Genomic DNA, 22,620 nt, shown 5'->3' with positions numbered 1-22,620 from the left:
TTAAACTGAAAAAAAACACTTGATGACTTATTTCTGAGTTTAAGGGGGAATTTCCCGCTTTACACAGGTTTGCTTGTGGTCTGATGGGCTGGCAGTGAAATACCACTTGTAACTGATACAAAGTGCTTTATATTGAGTGTCAGCAGTAAATGAGCAGAGCATATCTATTACTTCTGTGCATAACTTAAACATGTTTCATTCGGTAACAGTTCAGCCTTTGTGTGAATGACTAAATATCGATCACAGACACGTCATTTCCTTCGCTCGTTTGTAGCTGACGAGCTTTGCGATTGCGAAATCGAAAGGTGCAAAACAGTTTCGTGTAAAACACTTCATGATCAAATCTAGTTAATGTTGCATTAAAAGATCATCTGCCAGTGTTTTTTTTTTTTTTACATTCAAAGGGTTAAATCTGGGTTCATTTCCAATACTTCAGTGCATGCATAAGATGGATGAGGTGTTTATATTTTGAAACACATGAACTACAAGTAGATTATATGTAACCACAGCTCAAGCCTTCAATGGCTGCATGATCAGGTTGTTCTTTTGAGCAGACCATGCAACTGTAACAACCAGCAACAAATGAGTCATTTAACCAAGCATCCTAAAATGACTCAAGTCACTAAAAGAGCAGTTCGATGTAAATATAGTCAGTGTATTCAAATGTAACCTTTATGTTTTGCTGAAGACACATAGAGGTCATGAGGAAACTACCACACAAACATGTAATCTGTTCTACTATAGCCCACTAATGACTAAGTGTAGTAGGTTCTTCACCGTGATTTATGTGAAAGCCATTATACTATGAGCCTCCCACACTAACATGTAACTTATTCTTGTAAATGTGCAGATATACAATACCCCGGACTGCAGTGAAATTGAAATGATGGGAGTAAAACTGTAATCTACATGCATGTGTGCTCTAAACACAGGATTTTTAAAATTATAAAAATGTGAACTAAAAAAAATAAAATAAAATAAAACAAAGCTTACAGTTTGTTCATAAGTACAGAATCCTTGCTACAGCTTCTTAAAGAGTTCTCAACATAAAAAGCCATTCATAAACACTTGAATAAAACTTTTTGTTAGATTTTTTTGCTCTTTCAAGGACTACTCAAAATTCTACATTTACACAAGGCTTCAACATCAGATGCAATGGTATGTGTGAGTGAAATTTCTGTGGTATGCCAATGCCAACTTCTTCAATTACAATATGTTTGTGGGCTTTTCTAATACTTTTATCTCAAAAGATCAAACTCGAGAACTGTAAGAATATTATCGATGTAATCGAATGTTATCCCTGATAAATGCTTGTAAAAGCGAGTGGGTGGTACCTGGTAGGCGTGGTCAGTGTGCACCAGGTAGAGTGCACTGGGGGCGGAGCGACTAAGAGGGGTGGAGCTGCTGCTTTCGCTCTTGGCTCCGCTGGTACTGCTGGAGGTTTCGGTTCTCCTGTGTTCGGCACCAGGTGGAGGAGACAGAACAGACGGAGACGCAGGGGACAGACTGCTCAGGCCGTCAGCCACCGAGTCTGTATTCAGCTTAATCTCGGTGTAATAGAAATCCTCCTCTCCATCACTGCACTCCGAGTCGCAGTTCCGCCTGGGGGCAGGGGAGAGAGAGCGAGAGAGAAACAGGGAAAGGTTTTGACACCATCCCATTAGCATACTGATTCAGTTGGTTGCATTGCTCTAATTACTCTGAGGAGCAGAACTGCACTTCCATCTATTAAATATTTGAAAATTAATGTCAGTTTAACAGGAGCGGTATGCAAATACAATTACAAATGCTGTGTAATGTGCAGAATATTTCATTACGACTCGAAAGAAAATCTGTCATGTGCCTTAAGCACAAGAGAAAGCTCTTAAAATGTCCATTAAACCATCAAACAGGCTGGCAGTCAATGTGCTCTATGTTTATACAACAATATTAGCTTTTAATCCTGCAGACGGTGATGACTATTAAGTTATGTTCATATTACAAATGTTATTGTTTGATTCAGATTCAAGCTACAATGATTCCTTTATTCCTCTGGAGCGTTGTGTTTCCCCACGGATCATTATTACTGAGACACCACTTGCTTAACTCTGGAGTGCTCTGGACAGGTAAACACAGAAGACTCATAATAATGAGAAGAAAAAAAGAGGAATGGGGAGAAAACAGAGAGGCAAGGAGAAGCTTCATATGGAAGCCCGTTTCCGCCACATAATAAAAAGGTTTGCCTAATTCCGACTTTTTTCTCGCAATTTTGAAAAGATTTTGGCCAATCGAGCAGCATCACCCCTTTCTCCCCTCTCCAAAAAGCTTTACAGATTGAAAATTAAATCAATCTACAGTCAATAGAATCGCATGGTATTAAACTAAGGCTGCAAACCCTGGAGAAAACCCTGTCTAACAATCAGCTCTGGTGGAGACGGAACAAGACAGATGAAGCGGAGGAGCCACATTTATACACCAACAGCTTCAAACTTCAGACTAACAACATAGTTACTGGTGAATGCACCAGAAATGTTGGATTTGTATGAGAAAAAAGCTGGAATTAGGCAAACTTTTTTTTTTTATGTGGCTTCAGGCTAAAAAAAAACGACAAAAAGTTTCCAAAGTTTGAAATCATTTAGGGCTTTAGGGAAATGCAGCTCAGGCTGTATTCAAATTACTTTTACATCACCACATAACAAAAATAAGGTGGTCTTGATTTTTGTGTTCACAGAACTCCGTCAGAAATGGATACGTATCATAATCAGGAAAAAAAAAGCCTATAAGTTACCAAAAGCATAGACAGTTGATATTAGATTTTGTAAGTAAGACATATACATGGTTAGAGCCATCCAGATAATTTTTCTCCAGTTACATCTAGATTCTTCTAGATAAAATAAAAGGGAAACCATTTCTTAGTTGAACCTATTCCTTATGTTCTTTTCATTAAAAATTGTCAACTTCAAACTTAACTCATTGTGCAACCAAAATGACAACAGATTTTTCTGAGGTTCTAATGAAGCTGTAGTTTATACTAATAAATTCATCTTTACCCACCAACATTGTTCAAAAAAATGACCTTCGGTTCCATTTCCCAGTATCGTTATTCTACAGGATATAATTCAATTTACCTTACCCGTCATTACTTCAGTGCTGTAGTGCTGTCTCTGCTCTAATACACCTGACTGAACTCATGAAACCTTTCTGTAATTATCTATTACATCTCACTGTGTGTGCTGAAGTAGAAATTGGGTCCTGCTTTGACCCTCATCAAACGTTCTTCAACTCATTTAAAATCATCACAATAATTTTCTGCAGTCAGTCTACCATGTTTTGACACATTGGGTTAAAGCAAAATGTGCACATATTATTTATATATTTTTTTTTTTAACCACACTTGCCTCTGCACCGGCGTATCATGTGGAAGACAATAGCTTTTAAAGCAGGAGACATGTGTCCTCTTGTTTGGTTTTGATTAGATGTTGCCTTTATGCAAAACCGTCCATAATATACCAAGGCAAACGATCTCAAAATCCTTATTGCTCGTGTCCTATAGCAATTGCAGCATTTTTAAATGCCAAAATTAAAAAGTCTCCTGAGAAGAAAACAGCAAAGATATACAATATATACAGATGAAAAGTGTCATTTTTGCCTTATCCTTCAAACTAGAATGTGACCAAACTGTTTTTTTTTCGGCAGATTAAAACCGAAGTGATTTAACCTGACAGGGTTCATTGTCTTCTCTTTGGATCACACCATTTATACATATCATTTATACAACTGGGCAATTCAGGGGGGAAGAGCTTTGCTCAAGGGCCAAGCAGTGGAGCTTGGCAGCGCTGCGTTTTAAACTCATGACTTTCCAATCAGACATCCAGTATCTTAACCATTGAGCTACGACTTCGACATATTCAGCATGAGTCACTTCTAAGAAGGAAGAGGAAATTTGCAAGATCTTGCTGTACATGTATAGCATTGATGGGTTGCTTAGTTACTTGAAAAATTTAATAATAAATAATACAGATGAGAATTCACCTATGCAGCATATGACATGTAGACCTCTGGTCTGAAATGCCTGCTACACCCTTATACAGCTTGTTGCTGACTTACAGTGCGTTGTCACTTTTAAGTGTGTAATATATCTAATATAAAATTTCTAATAAAACATGCAATGCAGATCCTGGAGTTATTGTGTATCCAGCTGGTGCTCTTCACTTTGTTGGAAACAACTTAGTTCCTGGCCTGAGGGAACATCATCTGCATAACATGGTACTTATTTTAATTTCGGTAATTTACTGACTGTATAAAGCTATCGGGCATAATTGCTGTTCACAATCGTTAAAATCACATCCTATTATTTGTTTGAAATGTTCTATAGAACTGATTTCAGTGTTCGAAAGGTTTTGAATATTCGTGATATTCATTATATACTATATGGACAGATGTTTGTCCACCTGACCATAATATTTATATTCATAATATTTATGTGCTTTTTGAACATCCCAATCCACTTTTAGTCCCCGTTTGCTGTTATTATAACTTGTAAGATGTTCCAATAGGTTTTGGTGTGTGCTTGTGGAAATTGTGCTCATTCAGCCAAAGTCATGTACTGTTGTAGGATGAGGTGAGGAGGCCTGAGGTGCAGTCAGTGTTCCAATTCACCTCGAAGGTGTTCAATAGGGTTGAGGTCAGAGTTCTATAGCAGGTCACGCAAGATCTTCCACTCCAACCCATGTAAAGAATATCTTCATGGAGTTGGCTTTGTGCACAGGGACATTGTCATGCTGGAACAAGTGAAGTAAGAAAAAAAATATTTTGTGGTAACAGTTTGGGAAAGAATCACATATGGCTGGAAACATCAAGTGCCCAAAATAATATTGTCCATATAGTGTATGTACTCATGGGCACATCTGAAAGATATTGATAGCTAGACTACATAGAGAAAATAGCAACTCAGTGGTTAAGACGTTGGACTTTTGATCGAAAAGGATTTGAGTTCAAACCCCAACAAAACCAAAGAAACTTACATCTGGGCACTTGAGCAAGGCCCTTAACCCTCAACAGTTTAGTTTTATAAATAAGAAAACTGTATGTCACCCTGGATAAGGGCGTCTACTAAAGTTCATAAATGTTTCTGGAATCCTCCAGAGGCGTATTGTGAAATAGAAACCTATGCTAAGATTATAACCATATGTAGTGTTTACTCTCAGGTAATAAAATGCTGTTCAGGATTCAGCTGAAATATCTATTATCTGTATAGAGAATATTTTATCCATAATTTGTTATAATTTGATTAACTGTTTAATTCTGAGTGTTCTTACCCCAAGTGGACGGTGCGGATGTGTCTCTGGATCCCCGCTGCAGTACTCAGAACCTTGCCGCAGTTCTTCCACAGACACTTGAACATCACCTTCATGGAGTTCTGCACGAAACACAAGTGACACAATGACATCACTAATCCATTCTGCTTTTCCAATTAAATGTTAAGCTTAACAAAGAAACAAAAACCTAAGGTAAAAAACCTACACACACACAAACACACACACACACACACAAACCACATTTGTCTAAAAGTCTCCATAGACACTCTCTTTCTCTCCTTCTCTTTTTACACATGCTCCTGAGGTACCAGTGTTTCTCTCTCTTTCTGTTTCCCAGACCTGCCTGTTACTTCCTGTTGTTCCTCTGAATCAAATTCTCATCATTTAGAAACCATTCGCTGCTGCTTAAGATGATTCCAGATGAACAGCTTAAAGACTATAGAGGCCACTCAAGGACCAGAAAGGTGACTACAATTTCCATAATCAGTTTTGCACTTAAGTCTCCATCAGTGAACAGTTAATAACCTCGACAGTGATGGAAGTAGATTAAATGGGCATATGGTGTCACTCAGATGAGGATGGGTTCGCTTTAAGTTCTGGATTGAAATTTTTCTTCCTCATACCAACTCAGGAAGTTTTTCCATAGCACTGTTGCTGAAAGCTTGCTCTTTAGGGATAAACAAATTGATGCGGTAAAAATGTATATTCGTAACCAATTTCTTTCTACAAAGCTGCTTTGCATGTGTAATATCCATTGATTGAAGTGCAATACAAATCGAATTTAATTAAATGTATCTGTCACACAGATACATCTGTGGACATTTTTAATTAGGGGAAAATATTCCTGCATTTTGTACACTGATTGTATAGACACTGGGGAATAAAATGGCTTTTTTTTTTTTTTATTACACAGTTACTGTTGCATTCTTTATTCTGGTCACAAGGTGTGGATTTTCTAGCATTTTCTATAACCGAAGCTCTGACCGCAGATCAAGCTATTAAGAAAAATCCACTTTTTATAGCTTAAACTATAAACACATAAGAAGCAAGACGTGGCCTTCAATAATTAATGAATCACTGGTGCATTAACTGTGTTATAAGAAAAATAAAACCATCCCGGAAATAAAAATCAGCTGCATGGTGGTAACCATACATCTATTCGTGTTGATTATTTTCCAATAATGTCCTGTCAGGTTTTATTTCGTAATGTTTGATTCCACCTGGAAGAATATTATAATTTTGCCGTGGCGTGTTTAACCTGTGAAGGCACACATTTTATTTCCATAAGGATATCTTTTGTTTTAGGCTGGTGCAAAATTTCAGTGTTGTCCTCTGAGAGCACGAACAATAATAAAACAAGTCCCAGTGCCAACAGCCTACATTTAATTATTCATCAAAAAAAAACACCAAAACACATTCACTTATCATAATACACTGTGAACAAAAAAAATCACATAATGATATACACTTCATTAGCAAACGGTTGTGGACACCTCACTATAAGATTTGTCCTTGCTTTTCACATTTCACATTTAGTCCCCATTTGCTGTTATAATAGGCTCCACTCTTTTTAGATGTTCCACTAGATTTTGGAGTGTTCTTGTGGAAATTTGTGCTCATTCAATTAAACGATTGTTAGTAAAGTCAGGTAGTGGTGTAAATGATGTGTGGAGGCCTGGGGTGCAGTCAATGTTCCAATTTATCCCAAAGGTGTTCGATAGGGTTGAGCTCAAAGCTCTATAGAAGTAGATCTTCCACTCCAAACCATGTAAACCATATCTTCATGGAGCTGGCTTTGTGCACAGGGGCATTGTCATGCTGGAACAGGTTTGGCTCTCCTAGTTCAAGTGAAGGAAAAATTTAATACTTCTTGATCCAAAGACATACAATATACAATTGCGTGGCTCCATTTTTTTTGTGGTAACAGTTTTGGGGAAGAACAACATACGGATGAAAAGTACTTTTGTCAGTATAGTATGGATGACTTTTTGTTTTATTATAAGACTAATAAGTCTTTTCTTAATAGTAATTCTTAACCTCCTTCCTGTTTACAGGTGGCATCTTTTCTAGATAATTGTATTTAAATCGTTAAGATATTTTCAGTTAGTTAGTTTTTTCCTTTTTTTAGCTTTGAATATTAAAGAACTCAGACATGAAGTATACAGCAGAATGGTGTCTTATAGTGAATGCTCAGACAGATGCAACTGCAACTTTAGTTTTTACTAAAATGCTTGCAAACTAACCCAAAATGTATTCCACAAAATCAATGTCCAAATCAGGCAAATAGTCAAACAATCAGCAAACAACATATTTAGGAGAATCCAGAAACCGAAATTTGTGTGAATTTGAAAACAACAATATTAATATATAGATGAGTAGATATAGATGAATATCATTAATGATTAAAAATAACATAATTAAAGGTAAATTGAGCAAATTTTTTTATTTCAGAAGTGTGTATCAAACTGGTAGCCCTTCACATTAGTCGGTACCCAAGAAGTAGCTCTCAGTTTCAAAAAAAGGTTGGTGACCCCTGCTGTAGACTATGCAAGTTGCTGGGAGTCAAAATTCTCCAGAGACCTGACAGGGAAATGTTTATAGTGTTTTATAGTAAATCTCATTCTACATGCTGTGAACATCAACATTTATTACACCAAAATAGAGAGATGGAAAACACAAAGGATGTGGTTTGTTTCTTGATTTCTCTCACCCACATTCCACTGATGCTGGTTTAAATAGGTCAGAGTTCATTGTTATTATGGCAGAGGCGGACCATTTTTAACATTGCAATTATACAAATTACCAAAAATACCAAAACCTTATGTAAAAATCCAACTGTGATTTCATTCCTCACTGGTATGTTACTAGATATATTTTTGATTAACACAGTTATACTAAAAAAATCCTTACAATATTTTTTCTGTATTTCTGTTTTGCAGTTGTTGATTGTTAATAGGATCATTTGCTCACAAATACAAATAAAACTAAATTCCTTATTTCCGTATTTTAGATCTGCTCATTAATTACATTACCATTTAAATTTTTCCCATAGAGACTCATCTGAAACAGCAGGAACTCACAGCTTTTTAAATGAATTGATCATTTTTGTTTAGAACACCTGTTATCATATGAGTCAAAGTAGTATATGAGATAAAAGAAGTCAAATAAGTATATAAATAAAATATGAGTCAAAGCAGTATAAGGGGAGTCAAATTAAAATATGCATCAAATAATATATACAGTGCAACCTCGATACTCGCGGGGGTTACGTTCTATGACCCCTCGTGAGTAACAAAAAATGTCGAGGTTTTGACTCTCCTTTTGATGGTTCCTTTTTCAATCGGAATTGTACAAGTACTGTAGTGTAAACTCAACAAAAATTTGGAATTACTTGTCATAAATGTTTTATTTACTACTTCCAATGAATAATACAAGTTTTTCAAACATTTTGATGTAATTGATTTGAACAAACTCTGTTTTGAAATGTTACTCTGGACTTTCGAGCCACTCGAGGCTTCTCGCGGAATATCAGATTTTTCGCGAGTTACTTTTAGTCCAGTTCCAAATGAAAAGTCACAAACTATCGAAGTCACGAGTACCAAGGTTCCACTGTATGTATAAAGGGATATTATATAAAATATTATGATATAGATTAAATCAGTGCATCACTTTAATGAGTCAAATCAGTAAATCATTATAAAAGGATTTAAATCAGTAGACACAGAGTCAAATTAGTATAATATGAGTGAAATCAGTATATAAATATAAAAGAAGTCAAATCAATAAACACAGAGTCAAATGACTATTATATGAGTAAAATAAGTATATAAGTATAAAAGACGTCAAATCAGTAAATCATTATAAATGGAATGAAATCAGTATACACAAAGTCAAATTTGTATCCTATGAGTCAAATCAGTTCAATTCAATTTTATTTGTATGTCACTTTATACAATGTACACTGTCTCAAAGCTGCTTTGCACAGATAATATAAGGTTATATTAAAGAATATGTAAGTTTATTGCTATAAATTAGCTCCTTATAATTGTTTATCCCTGATGAGCGAGCCAGTGGCGACTGTGGCAAAGAAAAACTCCCTGAGATGGTCTGAGGAAGAAACCTTCCTCAGACTCAAAAGAGAACTCATACTTATCTGGGTTGGACCAAATGTCCACTCATTGTAGTTACATTGTTGAGGTGTCTAGTAATAGGTGCGTAAATGCACATCAATTCATGCAACCTGTGGTCCTGAGCTAAATCAGTCAGTATATAAGTATAAAAAATATGAGTCAAATTAACATAAAAGAAGTCAAATTATTATTCGGTATCTTACAGAAGTAAGTACACCCCTCACATTTTAGCAAATATTTAAGTTTATCTTCTCAAGAGACAATACTAGAGAAATTTAACTTTAGAGTTTAGAGTAGTCAATGTGCAGTTTGTATAGCAGTACAGATTTACTGTCCTCTGAAAATAACTCAACATACAGCCATTATTGTCAAAATATCTGGCAACAAAAGTGAGTACACCCTCAGTGATAACTGCTGTATGTTGTGTAACCGTGTAAAGCCACATGTCCTAAAAGAATTAGACTTGTTGCTCTCCACTAAAATGGCCTAGGCCTAAGTTTTCTCCACACCATTGGGTCTGGTTGGACGGCTTCAACTGTTTTTCGGTTGATTCTGCATGTCGAATCAGCGGCAGAGCTCATGGGCGAGAAAGAGGACTCTGATTGGCTAATCATTCCACCTCTATGTAACACTATACAATTATTCACATTAACATAATACTAGTCAAAATAGTATACGTGTCAAATCAGCAGTCAAACAGGTAACTATGTGTACAACATTCACTTGTTTAAATACAGGCCGACAAAAACTAATAAAACTTTGTAAAATACTAAAAGAATTCAATGTCTAGTTGAACATTAACCCAACAACTATAAGAATAAAAAAAAAAATAATAAAAATGACAGTCTTCATAGCTATGCTTCACTGCCACCTGGCAACCCCTTTTCCCCGTTTTTATAACCACTGGCTTTGGAAGCATTATTGATCTAAAAAAAAAAAAAAGTTTGGATAAGAATGGCTTAACTGTTTATATGGGAGGTATTTGAAATAATTTATTGGATCAGAAGGCATTTGTAGATGTTTTCCCGGTGTAATTAAGCAGGACAGATGACTGGGTTATTTGAGGATTATGACAACATAGATATGACAAACCCCAGCGCTGATGCTGTCCTAGACTCCTGCGGCTGTGATAAGCGGGACAATAGTGCAGATAAAGCAGGCATTCATTCTTTTCAAGCATTCTGTCTGTGCGTAGACTAGGGAGATGAAGAGCATGAGAGTGGAGCGAAGAGGAGAGCGAGCGACTTTTAACGCTTAGCTATCACAGAAAACATCTCCGTATGCGTGTGGTGCAGATTGCTGTTTCACACTGCATCTCAAAACCGCTTCACTTGGGTCTCTAGAACTTCACACGTTGAAGAAAACAGCAGCAAACACAGGATGTGGCGTTGCACTCACCCACCATTAACATGGGCTTAAACACGAAGACACAGCTCTCACTTTTACCACACAGTATTGTGCTTGTTATAAAAAAAACACACAAATACACAACTTCAGTTCAATAAACAAGTGTTTCTCTCTATTTTAGAGCGGCTATTGCATTTGATACACAGCACTGCTGAATGCCTGATTCTAATTAGTAAAAAAAAAAAAAATGACAGGTTTTCTATAATAGCATCTCTGACAATAGCATCTCCAAGGCCTTTTTTACTGTTTCTATAGAAACAGCTAAATCACAGGGAAGCATAGTGTAATGCTCCACGTAATTTCAGTCTGATAATAAACAGCTTAGAACATGTGATTTAACATATAATTATCGATTTGGTTCCGTATTCATTGAGATGGTTTATTGCTAACTAACTACTTTCTTGTCTTAGTACCTTCAAGAAAGTGATAACCGGACTGTTTTAGCTGTTATAATGTGATATAAAAGCAGGTTATAAAGTTATGACAGGAATAAGCCTGATTTACAGATGTTCTATAACACTGTATGTACAGTCACTACAAGTTGATTAAACGTACACCAGCAAACTGCCGTATTATAAGAGCTAATAAACATGCTGTTTCTTGCTCTTATAAGAAGCGAGAAATGTGATTATAGAAAGATATTACTGTTTCTTTTCTGGATCACGATCCAGTAACGGACCATAAACCAGCTGGTCTGAGAGAGTTATGAGATGAAATTGAAGTACATGGGGATGGTAGCTAACCTTGCGTTTGCGGGGAATGGGCTCATCAAACAGCAGATTGCTAGCATCCTGCTCATCCAGAGTGTCATCCTGCGGCCCGTTCAGGCTGGACATGCGAAACGGTCTGAAACTGTCGGCCGAGAGCGGCGGAGATGGAGTGGACGGGTTGGACGGGTTGGACTGGTCACTGGGCACACTCCAGCTCCAGAAGCCACTGCTACTGTAACTTGATGGGGTGAATCCTCCATCCTTCCATGAGCCATTCAGACCCTCTGCAGGAAGAGAGCAGGTCAGGGCCTGGTCATGGACAGAACAGCTATAACTCTTATAGCTAGAGCTAGAATTGCCTGTTAAACCTGAAATTTTAACATTTTATATTTTTGATTCAGGGCCATTTTAGTCATGAAAGTTTTTTACATATATTAAAATCATGCCCTGACACAATTTGTTCAGATGTTGTTCTATTGACTGACTGGCAATAATGTAATACTTCATCAACTTTCGGATTAACATTTTTACTTTCATCAAAATCTGATCTTGTGTCTTCATACTTTTGGCCATGTAGCGTAACAAATGTGTATTTACTTACATTAAATATATACACCGAACAGGCATTATAACATTATGACCAGTGAAGTAAATAACACTGATTATCTCTTCAGCATGGCACCTGTTAGTGGGTGAGATTTATTAGGCAGCAAGTGAACATTTTGGCCTAAAAATTGACGTGTTACAAGCAGGAAAAATGGGCAAGTGTAAGGATTTGAGGTAATTGACGACTGGGTCAGATCATAAAACTGCAGCTTTTGTGTATGTTCCTTGTCTTCAGTGGTCAGTATCATTCAAAAGTGGTCTAAGGAAGAAACATTGGTGAACCGGGGACAGGGTCATGGGCGGCTGAGGATCATTGATGCACGTGGGGTACGAAGGCTGGCTCGTGTGGTCCAATCCAACAGAGGAGCTTCTGTAGCTCAAATTGCAGAAGAAGTTAATGCTGTAAATGCTCAAACTGTTTTGCCAGAATGTTATGCCTGATCAATGTATATACATTATAAATATAAGTATACTATTATGCATATACAGCTATAATAATATTTAGATCCAGATACATAAAATAATTCAGGCTGCATGGAGCAGTATATGTATCAAATTACTATTTTGTTTAATTTTAGCTGGTAGTTTTCTCCTGCACCTTGCCACAGCTCTTCTGCAGACATGGGCTTCCACTTGCTTTTGTCTTTGCATGTCCCAGAAAAGTATTTATGCTACTATTTAATGGCATATTGTACCTTACAAAAAAGGAAAAAGGTTAGTAGTAGCTAAGTCATGCAGATGGGTCATCTTCAGTTCAGTGTCAATGTGAGAGCAAATAAACAGGAAACTGCTGAGCAGAAACCACACTGTGCTGCTATCTCTGTAGCTGCCATACAGTATGTATAAAGACTGAGCAGATTAGTTCAAAACCACACTGTGCACTTACCAGTAACTTTAACAGGAGGACTGCGCACTAGAGGACTTGTGGAGAGGCTGGTCAGCACCATGGCGGCAGTTACTTTGTCCATGTCGACCTCCTCGTCTGATTTTCTGTTAAAAAACAACACACACACTTATTACTACAAATCACAGGCTTCTTTATTTTGTATCCCGTGTGGGCCCTTATCAGAACTGTAATTGTTAGAAATATGAACAGAGGAATGCACTTCCATAAAGTGATTTGTCATTATGATCAAAACTATTTATGGGTCTAGTTCAGAAGTTGTTCTGCTGTACATGTAGAACAAAGACCAAGGACCTGAGCCAGCTGTGCTCTAGTCATTTATTTAAAATTCGGTGTGAAGATAGTGAAGTCTCTAGTGAATGACATGTAAATGATTATCAAAGGAAAGCAAATGAAATGCATTGATGTGCGAAAAATTTAATCTATTGCTTCACCTCCCTCATGAGAACACCTGAGCCAACAGAACACAAAGACAATCCCGATCCCAAATCCATGAAAGGAGCAAAGAGAGCTCCAACTCATATTGCCAAATTCCTCAACCTCCATAATCAACACCAGGGGTATGATGGAAACAACGTTATTAGAGTTGTGGGATAAATCAGCACAGGCATCTCTTCTTTTCCCCAGACACCCATTTTTCTGATTACTTCCTGGTCACCTTGGAAAGGCACAGTGAGCACAGAGCGGAGCATCTCAGCATGACAGATTCCCGAGATAATGCCACAGAGACATCCCGGAACAGCGTCTAATTAACCCACTAATGCCCCACGTGCCAATGAAATATTATACATTTCCAACAAACACATTAGAGCCAGTGTAATTAGGAGCTGATGTATTGCTACTCAGCAAAACTGCAATTTGGTGCCTCAAATCATGCCATTAGTGCCTTTATAAAGCCATAGAAACAGTATAGACATGTACTCACGAGATATTAATTAAAATATATAGCGAGCAAGATGTCAGAGTGAATCTAACACATTAGACAAGAGCACAAAGTACAGTGTGTAATGCGATAGATTAGAGATTTGAGTGTTAAATGCAAATCCATTGTCGAAGGCATGAATGCGACCTCTAGAGCTGTACACAAAGAGTCTATCATTGTCTAAGATATATTTATTTATTTTGGATAAATGTTGGACGTGTCACAAAACCTCCTTTTAATAAGCTGAAATGCTACAAAATCTGACAGGCAATCACTCCAGCTTCAGTCTCTTCAGTCTCACCAAATGGTACAGAGGGCATATAAACACTGTTCTCTCTCCTCTAATAAAGTAACAAGAGGTAAAAATGACCATGACCTAAAAATAAGAGTCTCCTGAGGCCGTCTGCCTGCACTGTGATCCCAGCCAAAGCCTTGCCTTATTTACAGCAGGCTTAGCATGGATGGCTTATTGATGCAGGGGGTTGGTGTGGGTCAAAGATAACGAGAGCGCGAACCCCCTTTAACAGTGCCACCACACAGATTCGTCTCTTTGTCTTTAAGGGTCTCTTTGAACACTTAGTGCCACTGAGTCAGAGACATGGATCCAGTTTTAATCATGACACCCACTTTGGGAAAATAACAAGTCATTGAGTTACGATGTTTTTACGCTCAACATTTCTCCAAGCATCGGTAAATTAATAGTGTTGTTCCCCCTTTTACTGCCAAAACAGTTCTGACCTGTCGAGCATTAACAGCATGAACCTCTTCAGTAATTTGAGTTACAGGAGCTCCTCAGATGGATCGGGCCACATGGCCCAGTCTTCGCTGATCCTCAGCTGCACATGACCCTGTCGCCGGTTCACCACTGTTCCTTTCTTGGAGCACTTTTAATAGAAACTGACCACTGCAGAGCTGCAGTTTTGGAGATGCTCTGACCCATTCGTCTAGACGTCACGATTTGGCCCTCATCAAACTCGATCAAATCCTTACGCTCACCCATTTTTCCTGCTTCTAACACGTCAACTTTGTGGACAAAATGTTCAGTTGCTGCCTAATAATATCCCACTCACTAACAGGTGCCATGATGAAGAGATAATCAGTGCTATTTACTTCACTGCTGATATTGCTATAATGTTATGCCTGATCAGTGTATGCGTAGAACTTAGAGCTGCAGGGATTTTCTGGTGTAGTCAAATTAGGAAGATAAGCACAGGGTATTAGTGTGGTGGTAAATGGGTATGCTAAATTGCTTATCACAATGGTATTATTGAGCAGGGTAGGTGTGAGTGGATATGTGGAACAGCGGGAAATGGGCAGGCGAAATGTGAGTGGGTTTTTGGAGAGAAGATAAGTAGACAGAGAAAATGAGAATGAATTTTGGTATCCAGCAAATGATCAGAACGTGAGTGGGTTTTTCAGTGAGGATAAAGGTGGGTGGTTTTATATAGTGGTAAATGTGCAGGCTAAATCTTGGATTTCAGAGTAGAAGTAAAAAAACACTGTAAGTGTGAGATAGTATTTGATTGTTTCATTTGTGAAAAGTGACAACCACCAACATCTGCCCCCCCACACTACACCACACACCCTGCCACGCCACAAATCACATTTCTGACCTTCCCAGGACATTAGAAGCCGGTTTTGAAGGATACATAAATTATGTTTATGATTCAATGGGCTTTTAGCATGAGGGAGTAAATTAAGAGATTAAGCATGGTCTGAGATTTGTTGTGAGGGTAAAGTAGAAGACAAGGAGTTGGTGGGTTCTTGGCATGACGGTTTAATAAGGTTTTTGGTGTGGTGCTAAATAGCAAAGCTTGAGAATTCATACGTGTAGGTGTGTTCTGAATTGGGGTAAGCAGGAAAGCTGAGTGTGGGTGGGTTTTAAATAGAAAATCCCAGCCAGGAATGGATGTGATGTTAGGAGAAATGGGTGGGATTTAGTCAAGGGAGATGGTGGAGGGAGGTAAATGGGTAAAGGCATCAGTGGCAACTAGCCAGCAGGTCAGACAGACTGCTGACATCTGCTCTAGATTTCTGGAACGAGTCAACTTTCTGTACCGTCCAAACTCACAAGACAAATGGGTGTTTTGGTGGCTGTGCAAATGCAATGCAATCCCCCCCTTCAGCACTGCCTTTGCAGACATCTGGTCCTTTGTCTTCAAGGCACTGTTTGAGGAGCATGGACCCTTACTGCCAACAAGCCAGAGACGTGGCTCTGGTTTCAAACTCAACACTCGCTTGGGAGAATTAACCACAACAACCGATTGTGTTACACATTCACTCCTCCGCGAAACTCTTTTGTCCTTTATACAGGATAATTAATCCATCACCTGTTGCCACTTTAACTCAGTTATGGCAATGGTACACTGAACAAGAAAATAAGACTATACAAATGCGATACATCAACTGAGATTAGGCCTGAGCAAAGTTTTGTAAAATAACATCCTCCTTAATACAGTAAGTCCATTTAAACCATTGCATCATGTTTTAGCTGTACAGCTCCTGTGATGGAATTTCACCTCACCTTGTTCATTCAACCTCTGCAAACACAAACCAGAGCTCATAATGAAAAGCATATTAATTCTTTTTTTTAAATCCAATTTTACTTGCCGTTTGGTTAAAAATCATATCTAAAGTGTTTTTTTAGCAGCTCAACAAGCATCCGGGAATTCCCCTAAAACTCTGACTACATCTGTTCAGAGTGCAGAGAGAGAGAGAGAGAGAGAGAGAGAGAGAGAGAGAGAGAGAGAGAGAGAGAGAGAGAGAGAGAGAGAGAGAACACAGAAAGCAGAAGGCCAACTATGTTTTTTTGCAGTCAGTGTGCTATGAAGCTCATTTCCTTCTGAATAATTAGACACATTTTGCCTCCTGCCTTGAGGTCTTCGCTTATAAACACGCTTATAACAAGATACAGCCATGCACATTAAAACGTCGAAGGATTGCACAGAGCACATATAAAGAGCAAACTGTTAAGCGTGTTCAAAAATCTTCTCAGGAATATATTAATCAAAAGTCTGTAAAGGTCATGTGAGCCTCAAATGTCCCTATCTAGAACAAGCACATCACAATTTAAACAGCTGCAATACCGTGTCATATTAAACACGAGACCCTGCACAATTTCTTCAACAATTTTTTTTTGCCTTAATTTAAATTGGATTTGACATTTCTATATAAAGGTATAAAATACAGGGTGGTGCATAAGCAAATTAAAACATTTTAAATGTAGTTTACTAGACAATAGCTATAAGATAGTACATGTAGTTAGTACAGGGCATGCATTACATTTGCAAAAGCCTTTTTCTATCAGCTGAAGACAAAATAATACCAAAATAATCTCAGTAATTAAAAATGACTGTGCATAATTTATATTAGGGGTGTAATATATAAAAAATATATATTAGGGGTTTATTGTGGTCAGCCTAAGACACACCTGTGCAATAATCATGCTGTCTAATCAGCATCTTGATCTGCCACACCTGTGAGGTGGATGGATGATCTCAGCAAAGGAAAAGTGCTCACTAACACAGATTTAGACAGATTTGTGAACAATATTTGAGAGAAATAGGCATAGAAAAAGTCTGAGTTCAGCTCATTGAAAATGGGGGCAAAAACAAAAGTGTTGCGTTTATAATTTTGTTCAGTGTATTTAGGATTTTAATAAATCTGCGTCTGGGTGTGTTTACATGTAGTGCAACTTCACATTGAGAAAAGATTAACCAATATATTTGACCCAGCAAAAACTATGAGCTCTAACCCGAGTGGAAAACTACACACCTGTACGAACTAAACTAAACTTAAGGTGTAACACCTGAGCTCTAATAATACAATTTAGTGAATTTGTTAATAGCATAATGGTGAGTTCGTGTTATCACATGTTCATGAGATCAGTGTTGAGAAATCCATATATTAAAACCCCAAACTATTCCTACGTTTCTTGTAGAACTTCCCTGCTTCCTAAAACCCAATTCAAACCTTGTCAGTCAAAATTGAAACATCTTCCATTGTTGAGGTGATATAATTATTGAGCAAATAATTGATATTTTAGTTTTTTAATAAACCCTACATCTATTCTTAACCTTGTGGATTTGAAGCAAATGACCAGTAATAAATTTAGGTAGGAGATTTGTGGTTGCAAATTGCACAAAAATGTATTCCATTTAGCTATTTAAGTACACAAATAAAATTCAAGCAAGCTGAATAACCTGACGGATATAATAAAATTCAGGTGTCTATAAAATTTTCCTAAACTCTAAAAATGCCTATTAAACAAATAAAGACAACAAAATTGTAGATACAAATTGTAACACAGCCAAAGTCAATAAAGTATCAAAACGGGATATATACCGGACTATTAGAGCTCAGGTAAACACACCTAATGTGTTTATATTGTCAGTATAATGACCTGGCCTTGAATAAAAAGGATATTGCATAAACGCAGAAGTATTTTTCAAGTAATACGTTGTTTACCACATGCATGCCCCTTGACCCACTTCCCTTTCTGCAAAAAGGCTGACCCCAATCACAAAAATTATTAATCAGATTCGGGTGTAAGCTCCTGCCAAAACAGTCAATCTACACACGAGGTTTAACAGTTGGCAAGTAAAGACAAGACACAGGTTGTTTAAATATTTAATAGGGATGTCAGCAGATAAAAGCTTACTGTGCAATAATCATGCTTTATATTTATTTATTTGTTCGCAACACTCACTTGTGTAGAGTGTTTTTTTGAGGAACCTTTGTGCAAGAGGAACAATGTGCTTCCTTGCAGCAGACTGAAAAGCCCCCAACCCGTGTATACACTTCACCAGCAGGCACATGCATTGCTGCTTTCTCAACCTGCAGCTCATGCGAGTGACGTGGAAGTGAAGCACAAGGCATTCTGATACTTCTGAAAGTAAAAGTGCGTAGCTCATTGTTGCAACTCATTGTTCCAGCAGACATTTGCTAACCTGTAGAAACAGAAATGCTACGTTTGAAAAGCTACAAAGGCAGCTGGTGTGAACGGCTTCAAATATTGCAATGCTGCAAACATCCTGTGCCAACACATCCAACACTTCCCAAGTCAGGCCATGCTTTTTATTTCTATGACAAAGTGTTTTTATTCTTTGAACATTACAGTAAGTGATGCGTGAATAACGTTTTCATGCACACTACATATTATGTGCTGTTCAAGGTTTCCAAAGGAACTGTGAAATGAGGATGAGTAATGCACCGCTCCATGGAAGATTATGGTTTATTTGCAATATGACACTGCTACGCTTGAGAGATGGTAAAAAGTCTCCATGAGGTCTTTATCGAACAACTGGTCAGGTGACAAACGGTTTTGAGCAGATTTGAGCTTTTTTGGCGTGAAAAGTAGCCAGGCTGGGAGAGTCAGTTATAGTGGTTTGTCTCACACATTGGGGCAAATTTTTACTACTTGGCAAATGCCAATTGATCAGTAACATGGCATCCGAGCATTAAACATTTTAAACTTTGTTCTAAGCAAATTCAAAAATAACATAAATGTATTTCCATGTGCTGCCTGAACTGAATCAATATGGACTGAAAAGAGTTCATTCTTACCACTGCTTTACAAGCTTTGCAAGTTGCTTTAAAAAAAAAGTGTCCCCTGTTAAAAGTGCATTGCACGATATTCAAAGTTTCTGAAATATTACAATATAAACCTTACGGCCTGCAGTGGAGCAATTTGCACTGTAGTTCCTGGACTTGTTGATCCCTGAAGATGAGTCTCTAATTACACCTCCCATTAGAGCTAGTCCCCCGTGTGAGAATTTAATCCATTTCTGCAGGACCTCTTAATGCTCTATACCCATATGTGCATTAGATGATGAAAGACACTGCACTACACTGTAAGTCTCATATAACATCATAACTACCATAAAGGAACCACATCAAGGCATCACAATTCTTGCTTAATAAAAAGCAAGGTAACATTATTCCATCGCAGCCAGCATCTGGACGAGTAGAAATGGCTCCATTGGGAGAATAATTAATCCAAAGAATGTAAGATTATCACTCGCTACTACTGGGCCTGGTTAAACCAAAGATTAATGCATTCATTACTGATTTACTTACATTACTGCAGGCTGTGCTCAGCATGTTCGAGCATGAACACATGCAGTTTGTTGCTCTTGGAGGCTTCGCTTCCTCTTTTTTTGCTTAACGCTAAGCTGCTGGCTGAAGCCTGGCCATGATCTGAGGTTATTATCGGTCATCATATGAAAACTGGAGGCTGGCTGGTGGTCTTAAGGCCTGGTGACTTGCCAAAGACTGCCTCTTTTTAGAAAAAAGCACAGAATAAAGTCCCTAGTAAAGATGTGCAGTAGGGTTAAAAGCTTCTGAAGCAGAAAGCCACGGCTGAGTCAAATCAGCGATTTGACTATAGAGTTTTATTCCTTTTTAAACAGTTAAATCTGCATATAGACAAAACACAGCCTTATTTTTACTGTCTTCTATTTACAGCATGCTGTGTGCGGTATTTTTGTTGTTTCTTTTTTTTCTTCCCTGTTCTCGTATTGTGTCACTCTGCTTTGATGTGAGGAAAGCAATCAAAGCAGTACATTTCCAATGTGGCTCTAACAAGAAACTCGGACTCTCAGTTCCATTATTATGCTCACACTCAAGAAAAACACAGACAATATGGCTTCCTAACAAGGACTGCTCTGTTTCAAGTGGCTGAACAGATGAAGCAGATAAAAAAAATTTAAAACACAAAGACATGGCAGAGTGATTTCAAAATACCAGCATAAAAGATGTTTATTCTAAAGATTTCTTAGGCAGTTAAACTACGTACCTGTGCTGATTCACCCTGTGTGAAGTGAAGCATTAAGTGACTTGAAATTTACGTTTTATTAGCGTTCACACGGCGACTTAAAAAAAGAAAAATGAATAACCACAGTGAATATGACTCATGATTACCTCAACTGCAGCTGTCTCACAAATCAATGCCACAATCCACGAGATTAACTTTAGATACTGACCATCTATTACTAAATGGAGTTATTATACAAATGTAGCTGTTAAGAACCACAGGACCTGGAGATGGTGTGTGATAATGTTGGAAACTTGAGGCTAAAACTGACAGCGAGTTTTGCTCAGTCAGTGAAACCACATACATATTTTTACAATTACCACATATTTAATGTATTTGGCATATCGCTAACAACATGCCAGTAGGTCAACTTGTTCAGCGAATACTTTTCTGGTTACTTATCTTATTTGCGGATTAACACAGTAAATAAAAAAATGTGCTAAAAAGGTATTCCTCTATTTATTTATCACAGCAATTTGCCAGCTTTTTATATTGTCGCTATTGTCGTTACTTTGTTAATAATTTGAATTCATTATTGAAGCCTTATATGGTTTGAGCTTTGCAAAAACCATGCGAATGAGTTATGACTATGGAAAGTATTAGTCAATAAAAAAATGAACATATTAATCTAAGCATGCCATCTGAATTGCAGACAATAGTCAGAGTTGCTGTTACAAATAGTTAAATTAGCCTCATTACAATTTTGAGAAATAATGATTTCTACTGTACATTTAGTTACGGCTCACTTTTGCACTGAATTATTCAGGGGGAAGAAATGTTCCGCTTTTAGTCTATAATAAAACAACATGTTTTCTGGTTGTCGAATGCAGATCTGTTTTTGTTGTAACACCGCTTTCCCAACCGCCGCTCCTCACGAGCTTCGCAAACACAATGATCTGCCGACTGTTTGCAGGTCAGTTAACTGAAGTCTTCCTGTAAAAAAACGGCAGTTCTGCTCCATGTAGACTGACACAAGCCTGTCTAACTGCCTTGTGGGACTCTGTTTTAAAGATGTTACTAAAGTGGTGTTACTTATTTTTACAACACCATCATTCGGTTTCACATTTTACATTGTGATGCTACATATGAGATCTGTATCGGACTTGAAAAAATTACGTGTCTGTAGAACTACGTGCCAGTTTTTCACCTGACGTGCATAAACACGGGCAGTTTTAATTATGTGGGCTGTGGTCCAGGTCATTTTATGAGGTTTTCTGAGATAAACAATGTGTTTGTCCAGATTAATTAGCATTGGGAATACATTGAATGTTCTCCTCGAAGCAATCCGAGTCTCCTTTTGCGGCTAAGGAGCAGAGTGTAAAACACGAGGGCAGTGCAAACAAAGAAAGTAGCTGAGCAAGGTATTACAAGCTTGAAAGCGGCTACTGCTTTTATATCAGCGACAAGTGCATAACGTAGCTCATTTTGTCTCACTTGGTTTGACTTAAAATCTGATCGATGTCAGCATGTGCTGATATTTGGACATATATCCTTATAAGTGAGGAAGGGAGTAAACACCAATTCCTACTTCCTTCTATCTCTCTTTTAAATAGCCAGATCTCTTCAACAGAGTACAGCACCCCCATGACCTCTTACACCATACGTTGTATATAAAACCCTTTTTCCCTCCCATCCTCCCCTTAACCCCTAAACACTCATCCCCATGATGGAGAGAGAAGAGGAGTTACGCTCCTCACTGCCCTATAGGGAATAGAAAGTGCCTCATAAAACACACTGGCCCCTTACCAGAAGAAGCCAATGGGGGAAGGGGCATTATGACTTCTATCTAAAGAACATAATCTCTTTCTTGACTTAAGGTAAAACAAAGAA

The 22,620-nt window shown here is 37.8% G+C and overlaps 1 protein-coding gene across 2 annotated transcripts in view; it reads right to left on the bottom strand.

The window, feature by feature from the left end:
* The window catches only part of znf704 (zinc finger protein 704), a 60,386-nt gene that overhangs the window by 7,274 nt on the left and 30,492 nt on the right, over nucleotides 1-22,620 (bottom strand). For both annotated transcript variants that reach the window (XM_083523737.1, XM_083523738.1), the window contains exons 3-6: nucleotides 13,037-13,140; nucleotides 11,578-11,828; nucleotides 5,298-5,398; nucleotides 1,335-1,602 (exon numbers count right to left, since the gene is read on the bottom strand). In XM_083523737.1, coding sequence (XP_083379863.1) covers nucleotides 1,335-1,602; nucleotides 5,298-5,398; nucleotides 11,578-11,828; nucleotides 13,037-13,140 — 724 coding nt within the window. The remainder of the gene's footprint in view (nucleotides 1-1,334; nucleotides 1,603-5,297; nucleotides 5,399-11,577; nucleotides 11,829-13,036; nucleotides 13,141-22,620) is intronic.

This window comes from Silurus aristotelis (genome assembly GCF_946808225.1).
Source record: "Silurus aristotelis genome assembly, chromosome: 21".
Lineage (NCBI taxonomy): Eukaryota > Metazoa > Chordata > Actinopteri > Siluriformes > Siluridae > Silurus > Silurus aristotelis.
This window is presented reverse-complemented; position numbering and strand designations above follow the sequence as displayed.